The following is a 17955-nucleotide window of genomic DNA, read 5'->3' as shown; positions in this document are numbered from 1 at the left end:
CACCTTTACCATCTCTGTTTAGTACTTGTGTTGAGATTCTAGTGTCAGTGATGCAGCAGTGTACTTAATTATTGTTCTTAAATATGCCCTGTCTTTTTGTGTGTGTGTGTGTGTGTTCTATTTTGCTTGTTGTTTCTACTCTGTCTTTTTTCTGTGTCTGTTTTATGTAACTTGTTGTATACAAAATTCTAATAAAAATATATATATATTTTTTTTTGAAAAAAGGAAGGATCTGCGGAGACTACAGGTAGCACCAGTGAAGTAGCGGCAGTTGGTCGTATCATGTTGACTGGAGGCACAGCTTGTGCAGACAGGGCCGATGATACAGGGAGCTACCTGGTCAGCATCTGAAGCTTGATCCACATCATCAGCTAGTGGTGGAGAAGAAGCTTGGTCCACAGCAGCTGTTTGTGTAACAGAGGGTACGGTGTGCATTGTTGAAGCAGCAGCTGTTTCCTGATCGTGAGAGAGGGGCACCATATGAGCTAGAATGTGTGTTGCAGACGGATCCTGGTGGGACTGGGATGCATGTGGATCCTATCTAGATAGGGAAGGCTCCCGTATGGATGCATATCTGCAGCATATTCATATGAGCGATATGTGGGGTGAGTATAGCCAACCTGAGGGTGAGGAGTTAGTCTTACATTGTCCATTTCAGTCTCCAGCTCTCTCATTTGGTGTCTCATAGTCTGCCAGCGTGCCTCTAGGTGCTGAAGTCTCTCATCAGGGCTCTCATAGGACTGGTATGTGGGCACAGAATGGGGAAGGAATCCTCCCATGTTGGGTGGTGCTACAAATGTTGATGTCGTCGGTGACACTGTCCTTGTTATAGTGTGATGAAGGGTTTGGAACGGGTAACAGAGCTCGTAGTCCTCCAGATGTCCGGGAATGTGTCGCACCCTGCTGGGACGGGGACTCAGTGGTGGCTGCTCATCGTAATACCCTCTACTTGTAGCCATGGCGCAGCTTGTGTACATCCGGCTCGAAGAACCACTTGTAGATTATAATTTGGATGCTGGCGTACACAGTCTGGCCTTAGTCTTCGGTCAGAAAAACTGCAGCTATTTCAGAGGTTTTTTTAACCTTCTTTATTGGTTTCACACAGGAACAGTGTACAGGATGCGTTCGTTGTGGTTTCCTGAAGTATACAAATAATAAATATATTAATATGTTTTAGAAATAAATTCTCATGATTGTGAACTAAACAGACACATGATACTACAAAAGGATACTACAAAAGCGATACAAAGAAAGAACATCTGAGATCAGAATAATACTCTGAAATGGCCGCACGGGGGCGCCTCAGACCGGATCATTACAATGTTCCGTTCAAATCAACGCACTATATATGTTTAGAACATATATATAAACTAAGGTGAACATATTAACCAGTCTGTGGTAATATATCTAATGTAAACAACTCTGTGTGCGAAAGTACGTATCAGAACATAGCGGCCGGTCCAGATCCACACTATGTACATCGGAAAACAGCATAAACAATAAACACTAAATGTACACTCACGCACAACAGACACAAGGTGGCGACATGGATAATTATGACTTTGCTCTGCTTAACACTGTCATAACCGTAGGCAAGTGTGCAACGTTCTGCAGGTGTGCTATTAGCTTAGCTGCCTTTGGGGCCGTTCCATAGTGTTGTCCTCGTGATCCCCACGGGACTACTCGGGTCCTTCCGGTGACGTTCGGCTCCTCCCAAACACGGCAGAGCAGGGACGTTTACACAATACGGATACGCAATAAAACCCAGCGTTGCATCATAGACGGGTATCTCATATAGCGAGATTCACCCACTGCTGCACTGCAGCTGCGCACCAGCACCACATACACCAATCCAGCAGAAACATGAATGTAGACACAATAAAATGGCAAAAATATACATAAAAGATGTAAACATAATTCATTTTACTCACCTCAACTTAAGAAACAAATTGTCAGCCAAGGGTAGCGCTCATAGCGGCTGACCTGAATGTGACGGACACAGCCTTTCCCAAGCAGGGTCAGGCTCGCTAGCTAGATGGCCTTTCTGGCCCTGACAGTTGTTGGGACCTGAACCTGGTGGCGAGCTGTGGAAGCTCACCATGCATAACCAAGTTAACCACATGTTTGTCTTTGTCTTGGAAACAAAGGCAAGCACCAGAACTCCTCCAGGTGTGAAAACTGACCCAGCAGTTATCACTGGCTGACAGTGGCATGTGGCATCAGGTCATATAAAATGCTCTGTTTGGCCTGTGTTCTCTCTCTTCCACCTCTCTTACTCTCCCCCACTCTTCTCCTCTCCTGGACCTCCAGCTGCTCAGCTGCAGCTGGCTGCTAGGTAGTCTGCTAACAAAGAGCAGCTACCCCAGGCCTGTCCTCCTTACAGCAGCAAAGCGAGATCCTGCTTGAAGAATCTGCACCAGGTCTTCTTTTAGCCAAGAGGGTTTGCAGGCTAAACCCCCAACCAACAGGAGCCACATGCCTAGTTAGCACTGAGCTGCTAACAGGCCACTTCAAAGGACTTCAAATAGCAGCCGGTTTCCCTCCAATGTCTGCCATCAGGAACACACACAAAGAGTTCCAGCTTTTCTCAGCACGGCCCTTCCATCAGGAACAGCCAGCTAAAGGAGCAATAAGTCAGGAATTGACTTTTCCACCAAAGCTGGTAGTATGACCTGGGCATAGTCAAGCTAAGCTAAGAATTGAACTGTTAAACTTTGATTTGATGTGATATTTGTTTTTATTGAGTTGTTGTGATCGTTCGGCTGTAAGGTTAGAGTATTGTTAAGTTGATGTTAGTTTAGATTATGCAACACATAGACTCAGGATCTCTTGCATGCTAAACTAGCCATCCTTCCTCTAACCTGGCATCTCATAAAACTCTTATCACATTCCACACAGGCACTCAGCCAGCACATGGCACATGAGTGTCCCTACTCAGCAGCCATCTTGTTTTCTCTTTGTTCAAAGCATAGACATATATAGATAGACGCGTCATTGAGCGCTGCCGTCTACTAGAGCGGTGTGCCTACAGGGCGGCCATCTTGGAACAGGGCCACTCGCTCCTACAGTGCATTACATCTATGGAGGAATGGGTTTTCTACACAATAAAAGTGATCATAAACCGCTCAGTTGAAGTCCGGCATCTTTTCTTTACAATCTTCTGTCAGAAGCTAGTCTGCTGATAACATTAAGTGAAATTTGTATTTGGGTAGTAAAACCATATTTTTATCATAGCTACATGTGTGACGTTTTTTGACGGATCAATACGTTTGGAAATCGGTCCAAAATTCAGCGAATAATTCTACTTTGAGATTGAGGAGTACCTCTTTCCTTCGTACATACATGCACTGCTGCCTCTGCTAGCCCTGTACCAAGATGGCGGCGCTTTAGGCACGTCCCTCCACAGTCAATGACGCGTCTATCTATATATGTCTGTGGTTCAAAGCCTCAAGGCCCCCAGCAGCCATTTTGACCCCCCCCCCCCCCCACACACACACACACACACACGCCACTGTATAAAGTACACTGTAGTTAGATCATATGTTTTTTACTTTTATTCTTGTTAATAAATGTCTTTTAAACATACCTGTTGTCTGTTTAATGTTGCACAAGAATGAATTTTGCCAACCTCTACACTGTCAAGAACTCTAAATTCCTTCACCTTAACTAGTTGTTAATGTGGTAATTTTGTTTATAGTTATTAAAGGTGCAGTAGGAAAGCCTTATAAAACTAACTTTCTGTCATATTTGCTGAAACTGACCCTATGTTCAAGTATAATTGCATGAAGCAGGTCATTTTAAAAAAAATTCAGCTCCTCTGGCCCCACCTAGAGCCTGTAGCGCGATTTGCAAGACATCCAACGCTCCATATTCAGATGCACCAATCAAGCCCAGGGGTGTATCTAACGGAGTGTCAATCACTGCTCATGCACACGCATTTCATAACCACATCAACAGGTAGCGGTCATATATCTACCACATAGCAAATTGATAAATCTAAACTGTGGAATAAAACGCCACAATGAATGCTTCTAACTGTTACTGATAGCAAACATCACCGATGTAGGCTACTTTCAGAAACATCCTAACCTTGGTTTTGTCCTAAAGTTGACTATTGCTAAATATTTTGACCTAAAGTATAACGTTGTACTTTAGGTCAAATTATTTAGCAATAACGAAGGGTATTATAAAAACTATTTTGTTGTTCTTACGTCGGTGTGTTCCATGCTAGTTTGTTTACTCGTTCTCTCTCGGTTCTCTGCTCGTGCACAGTATGCAGAGCCAATATGCACGCGCTCTATTGTGCACAGCTCTCCCTTGTGGGGGGAGGGGCTTGGGAGACCGTTTTGGGCTTTAGCGGAAAGGGGGGAGGGACTGAGAAGTTGTCGATGTTCAAATTTTTTGGCTAAGTCCTGGATCTTCGCAATCCTGCCTACGGGACCTTTAAGTTAATTATTAATCAGAAATCCAAATTGACAATTTAGTATATTTTATGAGACTGATTTGATTAATTGGCTATCTTTTCTCTTCTCAGAAGGGATCTAGTAATTTAGATCCAATTATTTAATGATAAATAATTATTTTTGATAATTATTAATTATTTATGATAGCCAATCCCCAATATTGAGTGCCTTAGTGCACAGGCCCAACACAATCCACGACTGCTATCTATTATATAGTGGAGATGGTGGTTAGGATTATCCATGATTGATAAGATAAGGATGCCTACAGCTCATCCCCCCTCCCCCCACTTGGTCGCTCTGATCACAACCTGGTCCACCTCATACTTGTCTACAAACCTGTAGTTAAACAACAGCCCCCAACTACAAGGACTGTGAGAAGATGGACAGAGGAGGCTAGTGAGAAGCTGAGGGAATGCTTTGAATCCACTGACTGGGAGGTGCTGTGTGGAGCACATGACGTGGAGGACATAGATAGTCTGACCCACTGCATCACTGACTATATCAACTTCTGCGTGGAGAACACCGTGCCCACCAAGACAGTGCGGTGTTAACATGGATCTGGGGCATCTTAGCTAGCCTGGATACCAGACTCTCTGACTTCGCAGAGAGTCTGGCCTAGCTCCATTGGCAAACGTTTATTTCCTGGTGGGAGGGCACAGTTTGAGGTTTAAAATCATCGGAGTTCCTTTAACCAATCACTAACGTTTGGTAATGACGTATGTTATGCGCCGGAGCCTTCAGGCTCTGCTGCCTCGTACTTCTGCTTTCAAGAAGGCAACAAGTAAACAAATCGCTACTCTACCATCCCCCATTGAAATTAAGGACGCGAAATTGGAATAAAAGTGCTGTAATGCCAGGAAGCATATCCACAACGGAGCGAATGGCTTCGAGTATATCCGTCTCCGTTCGTGTAAACATTTCAAACTCGGCGCGCAACTGAAACGTAATCGCTCTCAGACCCGCCCTCTGTTCGCTGATTGGTTCGCCAACCAGTTGGCCGGAGTAAACGTTAGCGGATCAAGCTATTCCAGACGGAGTACTGTAGGGAATGCAAATGAGCGGAAGTACGTAGGCAGGCGGAGCCAGGCTACATCTTAGCAGAAGTTGCATATGAGTTTCTAAATCTAAATCTAAATCTTGGGGTCTGCCATCCAGGTCTGCCTTTGTCATCAGAGACAGATGTAACAACAGATAATATTTCAGAAGAAAGGATTGTCCCAAAAGTTTTTTTTGTTTCCTCTCCTTTTGCATGTTGAGTTCTCCTTAAATTTCTCAGTGGGACTGCCTAAGACACCAGAAAGATGCCAGCGAGAAAAATTCAGTGAATGAAATGGTTCCTCTATAGTTTCTCTGTTCAGGGATTGCCAATAAAAAATACTTTACCATTCCACTAAATAGATAGCTTAGTTTTATGACATAAATCACTTTCCTGCATAAAATTAGACTTTCATCTGAAGTACTCCATTATACCTGATTTTGTGGGGTTTTGCCGCAGACTATCCTGATGGCAGTAACTCCAGTGAATACCTGGCCCAGCCAACTACGTACCTACCTGAGAACTTCACCTATGTCCAGAACCTCCCCTGCCCAGAACGATTACCTTCTATGAGTGAGTAGACTGGTGCACCAGTAAAATGTTTAGTGATGGTGGGGTTTAGTGATCAGTGAATCGTTCACTCTTTCTGGTTTTCTTTGTTGTTCTGTGCAGTGAGGTTTTTTGTTACTGATTCTTGACATTGATATGTGGATGAAATAACCTCCCAGTTAAATATACTTTACACAGAGGGCCTTATGGAAGTGAACATGACAGAGATCCCTATGGAAGAGATAGAACACAAGTTCTCCAAGTTTTTCGACATTGAATTTGGAGGCCATTGGAAACCAAAGGACTGCAGAGCTCGTTGGAAGGTGGGTATACACAAATAAGTGTAATTACTGTATGTCCTACAAAATAAATTTCCTAAGCATAATATGAAGATACAGATTGCGCAATTCAGGATTGTTTCTTCCAAGGGAAAAACTGATTTAGTGCCAAATTGCAACATACAGTTCTGCCTAAAAGTATTTTTATTTCCAATAACTTCTGATCAACCATGTATGGTGCCTTGGAGGAATTTTAGCCCATTCTTCAGTACAGAGTACGTCCCGCTTCAGTTCTGAGATGTTGGTGGATTACCTCACATAAACACCTTGCTTCAGGTTTTACCGTAACATTTCTTTTTGGATTATAGTCAGGACTTTGTTGTTTAGTAGGATTCGAAAGTATTTGTGGATTCCAAACTCTTTATAGATGGTTTTGTAACCTTTCCAGTCTGATGAGCTGATGAATAATGATTTTTCTGATGTCCTCAGAAAGCTCCTTTGTCCGTGCCATGATATAATTCCACAAACACGTAATTCATTTGTAATCCTAGATTTGAACTTACTTTTGCACCTCATAGATAGTTTGTAATGTTGGCTAATGTTGGCTAATTTTCACATATCAAGGCTTAAATTTTCAGTTTCATTTGTTTGATTGGATTCTCTTTGTCTTCTTTCAGGACTTGTGTGAAAATCCACTGATTATGCAGAAACTTAAAAAAATTGTGGATGTTCAAATATAAGTACATCTCAAGACACTTTGTTTACAGTGCTATGGTCAAAATTTTACAGTATTTTAGAAAGAAACACAACAAGCAATTAGCAACACTGGGGAGGAAAAACTGTCTTTTAACAGAAGAAACCACTGAAACAACCAGACAGTGAACAGGGGCAGCTGTGGTAGGTAGAGCGGGTTGTCCACGAACCAGAGGGTTAGCAGTTCGATCCCCGAAATGTGCTACATGCCGAAGTGTCCTTGAGCAAGACACTGAACCCCCAGTTGCTCCCACTGGTGTGTGAATGTGTGTGCTTGTGTGAGCGAATGGGTAGATGCATCTGTGACTGTAAAAGCGGTTCGAGTACCAATAGGGAGAAAAGTGCCATATAAAAGCAAGGCCATTTACCATTTACAACCTGGAGAAAGAATAGAGCATTGATAGACAACAGATCTAGACATACATATGTGTTGATTCTGACTCTTAATATCTGTAGGTGGCCATCCTGATTCCATTTAGAAACCGTCACGAACACCTTCCCATCCTCTTCCAACACCTCATTCCGATGCTACAGAGACAGCGTCTGCAGTTTGCCTTTTATGTCATCGAACAGGTGCAGTATTACATGTTTTTTTTTTTATTATTCAGTCATTTTGGGTAATGGCTGTTTTATAGATTTATAGATATATCTAAAAGGATTGGCAGAAAGTTCATCCTATTATGTTTTCAGGAAGAAATTAAGCTTCTTTAATTCTAACACATTTAATTCTATCATTCATTATATTTGAGTATGTTGGTGCAGTTTTCCATTTCCTTTAAGTTAAGTCTGTTTATCCTACTGGGTTAGTGGTTATAGCCCTGTAACATGCCACGTCCTGAATTGTCCTTGAGTAAGACACTGAACCCCCAGTTGCACCCAGTGCTTGGAATTGTTGTGTGCTTGTGTGAGCGAATGGGTAGATGTGTCACTGTGACTGTGAAGCACTTTGAGTACCAATAAGTGAAACGTGATGTATAAAAACCAAGACCATTTAAGAGAGATGAATCTTCTTGATAGCTGGTTGACAAATGATACCATATTCTCTTCGACACTGCTTCTTATTGCCATCAGAGAATCTAAGTAAATCAATTTTTAACAAAGTCAGAAAAGTTAGACTAGTGCATTTAATATAGTAACTTGTATTCTAAAAGACCATGTCCCACGCAGACTAAAGAGCTATGAATCTGTTTTAAGGCTCACCAGCACTGACACTTTTTATAATCTCCTGGCCTGTATCATCCCGTAAAGCAGATTTCGACTGTTTCATAGTTGCTATGCATGTCAGTTGACTCGGTTGATCATATACACTGCCTGGCCAAAAAAAAATTCGCCACCTGGATTTAACTAACCAAAGAGGTGAGCCTCCTATTGGATAATTACTGCATGGGTGATTATCTTTCAGCTGACAACAAGTTATTTAAGCCCAACTGATGCAATGAGTAGCTTCTGATTTCTCAAACTACCATGTCTAAAGACACATCCCATGGTCGTGGAAAAGTCTGTTTGAGAAGGGTCAAATCATTGCCAGGCATCAAGCAGAGAAAACATCTAAGGAGATTGCAGACTACTAAAATTAGGTTAAGAACTGTCCAACGCATAATTTCAAACTGGAAGGATAGTGGGGAACCAGGTAGAAATGTGGTCGGAAAAAAATCCTGATTAATCGTGATCTGTGATCACTTCAACGTTTGGTGAAATCAATCAAAGAAAAACAACTATAGAACTCAGGGCTATGTTTAATAGTAAAAGTAAGAGCATTTCCTCACATATAATGTGAAGGTAACTCAAGGGATTGGGACTGAACAGCTGTGTAGCCTTAAGAAAACCACTAATCGCTTAGGCTAACTGGAAAAAAAGGCTTCAGTTTGCTAGGGAGCATAAAGAGAAGAAGGTCATGTGGTCTGATGAGTCCAGATTTACCCTGTTCCAGAATGATGGGCACATAAGAAGAAGGTTAAGAAGAGAGGCAGATGAAGTGAAGCACCCATCATGCCTAGAGCCTACTGTACAAGCCTGTAGGGGCAGTGCTATGATCTGGGGTTGCTGCAGTTGGTCAGGTCTAGGTTCAACAACATTATGTGCCCAAAGGATGAGGTCAGCTGACTACCTGAATATACTGAATGACCAGGTTATTTCATCAGTGGACTTTATCTTCCCTGATGGCACGCGCATATTCTAAGATGACAATGCCAGGATTCATGGGGCTCAAATTGTGAAAGAGTGGTCCCGTAAGACATCATTTTCACACATGGATTGGCCACCACAGAGTCCAGACCTTAACCCCATTGAGAATTTTTGGGACGTGCTGGAGAAGGCTTTGCGCAGTGGTCAGACTCTCCCATCATCAGTACAAGATCTTGGTGAAAAATGAATGCAACACTGGATGGAAATAAATCATGTGACATTGCAGAAGCTTATTGAAACAATGCTACAGAGAATGTCTGCTGTAATCAAAGCTATAGGTGGTCCAATGAAATATTAGAGTGTGTGACCTTTTTTTTTGGTTGTGACTTTCCTTTTGGTCAGGCAGTGTATGTACAAACCCTGATAATACCAGCACCAGGCTCACTGCATATGTAACTATGTTTAGAGTGGGACCCAGCCCTTCAATAGAGCCATGCTTTTTAATGTTGGATTCCTGGAGGCCATGAAGGACTTGGACTGGGACTGCCTCATTTTCCACGATGTTGACCATATCCCAGAGAATGACCGGAACTACTACGGGTGTGGTCAGATGCCACGCCACTTTGCTGCCAAGCTGGACAAATACATGTACATGTGAGTGTCAGAAATCAATTGAAATTGAAATTAACTTCCAGATTAACTGTAGATGTGTTGAAACAGGATTCTATTCCCACGACACTTCTGTGGCAATGATAAATTAACTTGAGGTTTGACTTGGATGCAATTTATAATATCACTGATGGACAGAGTGAATGACTAGATCATGCGGATCTCTCCTTAACTCGTGTTTATTGTTGTTTCCAGTCTTCCATACAACGAGTTCTTTGGTGGGGTCAGCGGACTCACTGTGGAGCAGTTCCGCAAGATCAATGGCTTTCCCAATGCTTTCTGGGGCTGGGGAGGAGAGGATGATGACTTGTGGAACAGGTGAGTCTACTGGGTTAGTACTGATGCCTCACAGCAAGAAGGTCCCGGGTTCAAATCCATGGGCCGACTGGGCCTTTCTGTGTGGAGTTTGCATGTTCTCCCTGTGTCTGCGTGGGTTCTCTCCAGGTACTCCGGCTTCCTCCCACTGTCCAAAGACATGCTCATTAGGTTCATTGGTGATTCTAAATTGGCCGTAGGTGTGCATGTGAGTGGTTGTCTGTCTCTCTGTGTGAGCCCTGCGATAGGCTGGCGACCTGTCCAGGGTGTACCCCACCTCTCACCCAATGACAGCTGGGATAGGCTTCAGCACCCCCCGTGACTCTTCACAGGAACAAGCGGTTACAGAAGATGAATGAATTAAATTGCCTTACCTTTGTCTGTACAGTTGCTTTCAGAAATATTCAACCCCAACAAGATTTTAAAGATTTATGAATTAAAGATTTTTCAAAGAGCAAGCTTCTGCTTTGGATGACTTTATCAGTTGAGTGATACATAAAACACAGAAAATGCATGATGTAGTATTTCTGTGCAAAAGTAGATTTTGTTAAGATAACCATGTCACAATTATTCAATCCCTATCATTCATTAATACACAGGATTAGATGTTACAATCCCTTGTGCCAAGATCCCAGTCAAAACACATTTAGAGGCCCTGTCCAACTAAGAAACCCTAACAAACCTACAGTCATGAGATATGACGATTAAACCTACAATCTAAATGAACTAAGTAAATGCTGGTGTCTTGTATGTCCCACTCAGCAGCTAAACAAACAAAGAAATATCGCTACCAACCAACATGAAGACATCAGATACCTGGACTGGTCAACAGCATTATGCAGCATGTCATTGGGGTTTTCAAGTGGGCACCTCCCTTCACCGATGTTTTGTTAAGTTAGGCCCACGACACCTCAAGAAGGCTTAACAGTGAATTCCAGTGTCCTGGAGTCACCCCCCTCCACGATACCACTGCACAACCCCATTTTTCTCACCATTCAGTGACTATCAGCAACTAATCTTTCAATAATTTAGCCTAGCCCTTTTATGTAGCAGTCAGACGTACCTGATACGTTGAAGCGGACTGAATCATGACCCAAACAAACAAATCTACCGTGGTTCACCCTGTTGATGCGGACTGAACCACGAACCAAACAAACAAATCTACCGTGGTTCGCCACGTTGATGGGGACTGAACCACGAACCAAACAAACAAATCTACTGTGGTTCAGTCTGCATCAACGGGGAAAACCACGGTAGATTTGAACCAATTGACCAAATCTATCATGATTCGCAAACACTAAAGTCATGCAGCCAGCCTTACCTTTAGCGAGCTCCCCAGCTAACATGCTTCCTCCTTACCCAAAGCCACTTGCCTGCTCTCTCTGCTGCCCGGGACATGTTGCATACCGCAGTCCTCTGTTTTTTTCCGTGTATGCCCAGCTTGCTCAGAAGAGCAATCGCCGATTTTGCCACAAATCTGCATATTTAGCTCTCTTACGCTCGTTAGCCTCCTCAAATCTATCTTCCCACGGGACAGTAAGTTCTATAAAATAGACTACTTTCTCTGGCTCAGACCACAACAGCAGATCTGGCCATAGTCGGGTGCTAGGTGTCTCAGTTGGAATAACTAGCCACTCATTTAAGTCTGCCCTCATCTCCCAGGCTCCTCCTACTCTTAGCTGTCCCGTGTTATGCCTGATGCTTGCTAGTCTAGGCTTTTCTCCCTCCCGTACAAACTTGATGTGTCTATTCTCTTTGTTAACGGCCATGAAATTTACTTTCACCCATTTTTCCTCAATTGCAGCTGCTGAACATTTCAGTTCCTGGTTGTGACGCCAGGTATATCGTCCTTGGGAAAGACTAACCCTACAACCTATCAGAATATGGCTAAGCGTACATACATAAGTGCACAGTGGGCAGGCAGCATCCTCACCTACCCACTGGTTTAGGTTCTGGGGAGTTGGCAGCACATCATAAGTGGCCCCTATCATAAATCTAATCCTGCTGGCCTCCATGCTCCACAGCTCTCTCCACTTCAACTTCCTTTTCTTTACACTCTCCCAGTTCACCCATTGACCTTGCTTAGCCTGCGGCACTGCCTTCGTGCATCTTACTGCTTCTTATATATTCCTCTTATATATCTCCTATATAACGTTGTTGTGCTTAAAGCTTTCTGACAGTTATTGTGGCCTAAAGTGGTGTAGAAACATAATTAAGCCTTTGGGAACTCTATAATGATCCTTCATTTGCTTTAGCTTCGATGCATATATAAACCCCTTCCATGAAGGTATTCAAGGTGAGTTTGAATCATGGGAAAGACTAAAGAGATTTCACAAAAGCCGAGAGAGGAGATTATTTAATCACACCTTAAGGTCCTTGGATATAAGAAGATTTCCAAAAATGTAACATTGCAAAAACACGATTGGGCCAAGCTGCCTGGCTGTGGAACAAAGCCCAAAATTCATTAGCAACTTTGTCAGGACAACTACAGAAAACTCCAGTGGGACTGCAAGACACCTACAGGATGACTTAATGAATGCTGGTACAAGTGCAGTTTGTCCTGGGCAGACAATTTTGCTACGCAGAAAAAGATAAATCATTATTATTATCCTGCAACTTCGTTTGCATGGACCCCTAAAAATCGCAGCAAAATCAGTAGGGATCCTGCAACTTCACTGCATGGACCTCAAATAAAAATCGCAACAAAATCAATAGGGATCCTGCAACGTCGTTGCATGGACCCCTAACTAGATAATCGCTCGCGATCATAAAGGGATCCATGCCATGGCGAAGTCATCCCCGAGCGGGACGCAGAGGCATAAGTCACCAGTAGTGCCCCCTATTGCACCGTATTGCACGAAACTTGGTGGGCTTGTAAAGAGTCATCCACAGATTATTCTAATTTCAAATTTCTAGCAGTTGACTGTGGTGGTTAGTGAGATATGAAAATGTAGTCGTTGTAGCGCCCCCTACAGCTCGAATTTCTCGAAACTTGGCATGACTGTATGCAAGCATATTATAATGAAGGCTGCTAAGTTTCATAAGGATTGGGTGAATACTTAAAAGATTATAGGCGTTGAAGTCATAGAAAATATTTCAGTGTCATGTGTAGCGCCCCCTGTAGACGTAATGTCACGCAACTTGATGGGCGTCTACACAATATGTTACAGGTTGTGTATGCCCAATATCATGAATTTAGCTATTGCAGTTTTTGAGATATTGAAATGTTGCTTGTGTACCACCTCCTAGAGACCAAGGGCCAGAAAAGTTGGGGTGCTTGTACAGAATCATGTTATTATCAATGATATGTCTGTGAAGGTTCTCAGTCATCCAGGTGATGGTATATCCAATAAAGGTTCAAAAAAGGCAACTGGACTTGTAGAGTTTATTTTTGAGAAGACATTTCACCACTCATCGGAGTAGCTTCTTCAGTTCTAGGGAACTGGTGGGAAGTCTGAGGTTTAAATAAATGAAAAAACTTGCTGTTATGCTAATAACCAAAAACTGGTGCAGCTAATTTCCATTAACGACTGGGCACTAGGGATGTGCGATATTTCATCATTTACGATATATCGTCAAAAACATTCCCCACGGTAAGAATATGTCATCCCGCGATAAAAACGATAAATTCCCATTGATGATGTATATATGTGCGCAACACACTCGCAGCCTAACACGTATGGAATATTGACAAATTGACAATGGCGGAAGGCGGAGCAGATACGCTGGGCAGCGAGGAGGTCGTTCCTAAATGAGGCTCCACCTCCATTATCTGGTTTGGTTTTAACCCCTTAATGCCTGAATTGATTTTTCAATTATATAAAGAAATTAAATATTTGTATTTTTGCTTACCACTCCGGCCGGTCCTACGAGAAACTAGCGCTTGCAAAAGGTTCCTAGGAATTTTTTGAATGTGCACAAACCAACATTGGAGTATTACATGCGTTATTTCAGCTGCAGTCTGAACGGAAACAGTGCATCGTGAATTCGCAACACTAGGCATGAAGGGGTTAAAAAGTGTGATGCGGAGCAGCAAATTACAACATGCAAGGTTTGCAAACAAATAGTGCATAAAAAGGACAGTAACACCACTAATTTGTTCCACCACCTCAAACACAAGCACAAACCAGAATATGAAGAAAGACAGAAAATGCGCAAGGATGCAGAAGCAGCATCGACTTCATCCAAGGAGTCCGGTAAAAAAAAAAAAACTCAGACAAAACTTGCCGATGCATTATAGTCAAAAAGATTAGGCTGAATTGGTGTTTATTTATCGTCATTTTTATCGTTACCATGATAAATACCAGAAATTATCGGGATAAATTTTTTAGTCCATATCGCCCATCCCTACTGGGTACTTACCTGTTGTTCAGGGAGGGACTTTTTTTGTCCCCCTCCTCTTCCCTATGAATGGTGCTCTAACGACTCTTGTCCATCAGAGGCTCCAGTGTCAAGGTGTGAATGAGATTGAAACTTCTTGGGGACAGAAGTTAAAACTGTATTGTAAATAGATGCCAGATTAAATCTTAGTCCACCTCCTCTGTTTAGTGAAGGTTTTTTCAGTCTGACATAGATGGCATCCTTTACTCCTAACGTCCAAATCTTAGCCAGAGAAGACCGATGGTTTGAAAGAAACATCAGAACAACAGGTAAGTGCCCAGTCGTTAATGGAAATTAGCTGCACCAGTTTCTGGTTATTAGCATAACAGCATTTTTTTTCAGGAGGAGTTCCTATTTAAACCTCAGACTTCCCACCAGTCTCCTAGAACTGAAGAAGCTACTCCGATGAGTGGTGAAACGTCTTCTCAAAAAAACTCTACAAGTCCAGTTGCCTTTTTTGAACCTTTATTGGATATTATCAATGATATGACGTTTGATAAAGTTTGGGTGTATACAAAATATTAGCTTTGGAGTTATACTGTTGCACGGCATAAAAATTAATAGTTAATAACCCTGCTAAAGTTCTTTTGAGAACTTTTCATTGAAAAAGATAAATCATTATTATTATCCTGCAACTTCGTTTGCATGGACCCCTAAAAATCGCAGCAAAATCAGTATGGATCCTGCAACTTCATTGCATGGACCTACTCGGGCCCTGGGTAGTCAGGTCCCCTTCCCCCCCCCCCCACCACGCCCATGTTTAGATCAGCAGATGAATAGGACCATTCATTGTAAAGAGCTGTGTACCAACCTTTGTGTAACACAACTGATGGCGTCAAATACATAAAGAAGGCAAGAAATTCCACAAGTTCACTCAACAAGTTGTCATCCAAGTATTAATATACAATGTAGAATATAAAACAAATAAAGAAAAAACATTGAAATAGAAAGTTTGTCCAAACTTGAGTTGTACTACAGATTAGGCCTTACAAACATTTCTACTGTACTTAACAATATATCTTTGACAGTTGGAAAAGTTGTGAAACATTTTTCTCCAATAATTAGTAGTTAAAGAAGTTTGTTCAGGGGTCTACTCTTTGGCTGCCTGGCTACAGTGCTGAAAACAACCTTCAATTGTTCTTGGTTTTCTATAATTTTCTCTCGAATGATAAATAATATAGCCCTGCGATGGACTGGCGACCTGTCCAGGGTGTACCCCTGCCTCTCGCCCGATGACAGCTGGGATAGGCTCCAGCAGACCCCCACGACCCTTAACAGGAATAACCGGGTATAGAAAATGAATGAATGAATGAATGAATGATAAATAATATAATAATATGTTCCAGGCAAAGTTCTTATGAAGTAGTGGGACGTGACTTTCCTTCCAGCCTTCACCATGTCACCTTTCAAGTGTACAATTTTGAATTGGGGCAACACAGATTATTTTGCAGTGAATTTACAAGAACCATAAGCCGCTCCCTTTACTGTGATTTTTCCCTCCCACCAGCATTCATCCCCAGTGTCTTATAAATAATCTTACACAAACAAAAATAAGTGAAACGTTAACTTTTTTTGCTTCAGAATTACGGATATCTGGGTCTGGGTTCATCCTGTGCTGATGCCTGTATCATCAACCTGATCATAGGCTGAGATGGTTTGGTTGTTAGACTTCTGGGGGTAGATGGTTCTGACTGCCCTCTGCATGTAGACCCCTAAAATGGATATGATGACCAAAGAAGAAAACCTTCCTTATCATGTCAAAAGAAATGTATTGTATATAGTTATTGTATTTGAATGTTGATCTCTCTTAGTTAAGATTAACGATAGACTAGCAACATTCAGTTAGCTATTAAGTACTATTATTGATGTTCATTATCTGTTTCACTTATCTCTGTCTTGCTTTCTTTTCTCCTCTTCCTAGTTCTTTCTTTTTTCACTCTCACAGCGATAACTTCTTTTCATTTTGAATAGCGTGCCATTGTTTTGGGTCAAGGTGGCATGTTTATTGATTTAGTAATGGTAATTGTAATGCAGCCTAATTTCTCCGCAGGGTGTACTATGCTGATCTGAATGTCACACGACCAGAGGGAGAGATCGGCAAGTACAAGTCAATTCCTCATCACCACAGAGGGGAGGTGCAGTTTCTTGGGAGGTAAAGCTGCTTTTTTTCTCACATCTACAGAAAAGGTCCCTACTGTAAACTACAAAATTTCTAAATGTTTATATCTCACAAACCACCAGAGTAAACTGCTTGAAATTTGACAATAATAATCTGTGGATGACTCCTTACAAACCCACCAAGTTTCGTGCAATACGGTGTATAGGGGGCGCTACTGGTGACTTATGCCTCTGCGTCCCACTTGGGGATGACTTCGCCACGGTATGGACCCCTTTATGATCGCTTGCGATCATCTAGTTAGGGGTCCATGCAACGACGTTGCAGGATCCCTATTGATTTTGTTGCGATTTTTATTTGAGGTCCATGCAGTGAAGTTGCAGGATCCCTACTGATTTTGCTGCGATTTTTAGGGGTCCATGCAAACGAAGTTGCAGGATAATAATAATGATTTATCTTTTTCTGCGTAGCTAAAGTGTCTGCCCAGGACAAACTGCAAGGGCGAAAGGCATCAAACCATCCGGTTCATCCGTTAGTCGAGCTGTGACGTGTGCATCAGTGTAATCGGTGTACCAGGAAACTGCGATTAGAGACAAGCAGAGGTGGCAAGTAACGAAGTACAAATACTTTGTTACTGTACTTAAGTAGATTTTTCAGGTATCCATACTTTACTTGAGTATTTCTTTTTCTGACGACTTTTTACTTTTACTCCCTACATTTGTACACCAATATCTGTAGCCTACTTTCTACTCCTTACATTGGAAAAACAGGCTCGTTACTTTTACCAGAGTATTTTTTTACACAAGTATCCATACTTTTACTTAAGTACAGAATGTGAATACTTTTGCCACCTCTGGAGACAAGAGCCAATTAATAACATCACTCGCCACCAGGTGGTCAGGGGTGTGAATTGTAATCTGTCAAATTCACAGTTTTAAAAAAAATGGTCATATATATAAACTGTATATATATGTGTGTGTGTGTGTGTGTGTGTGTATATGGGGCATAACGGTATACACAAGTCATGGTTCGGTACGTACCGTCTTTGAAGCAGCAGCCTCAGACCTGGATGAACTGACTGACACTGTGGCATCTTACATCGGCTTTTGTGAGGAAATGTGTGTGCAGACCAAAACCTTCTGCACGTTCAACAACAACAAACCATGGTTCACTGCAGAACTGAGACGACTACGCCAGGACAAGGTGGAGGCCTACAGGAGTGGGGATCGGGACCTGTACAAGCAGGCCAGGAACAAGCTGACAAAGGAGATC

The 17955-nt window shown here is 42.3% G+C and overlaps 1 protein-coding gene across 1 annotated transcript; it reads left to right on the top strand.

The window, feature by feature from the left end:
* Nucleotides 1–957: 957 nt before the first annotated feature.
* Nucleotides 958–17646, top strand: LOC311490363 (beta-1,4-galactosyltransferase 6-like; the record flags this gene model as incomplete). The annotated part of the gene is made up of 7 exons (XM_084547807.1): nt 958–1045; nt 5959–6072; nt 6247–6371; nt 7536–7652; nt 9670–9857; nt 10068–10190; nt 16618–17646. The coding sequence occupies 7 exons, from the start codon at nt 958–960 to the stop codon at nt 16721–16723; spliced, it is 861 nt and encodes a 286-aa protein (XP_084403933.1). The 3' UTR covers nt 16724–17646.
* Nucleotides 17647–17955: the final 309 nt, after the last annotated feature.

The sequence above is a fragment of the Chelon labrosus genome (genome assembly GCF_963514085.1).
Source record: "Chelon labrosus genome assembly, chromosome: 7".
NCBI classification, from domain to species: domain Eukaryota; kingdom Metazoa; phylum Chordata; class Actinopteri; order Mugiliformes; family Mugilidae; genus Chelon; species Chelon labrosus.
This window is presented reverse-complemented; position numbering and strand designations above follow the sequence as displayed.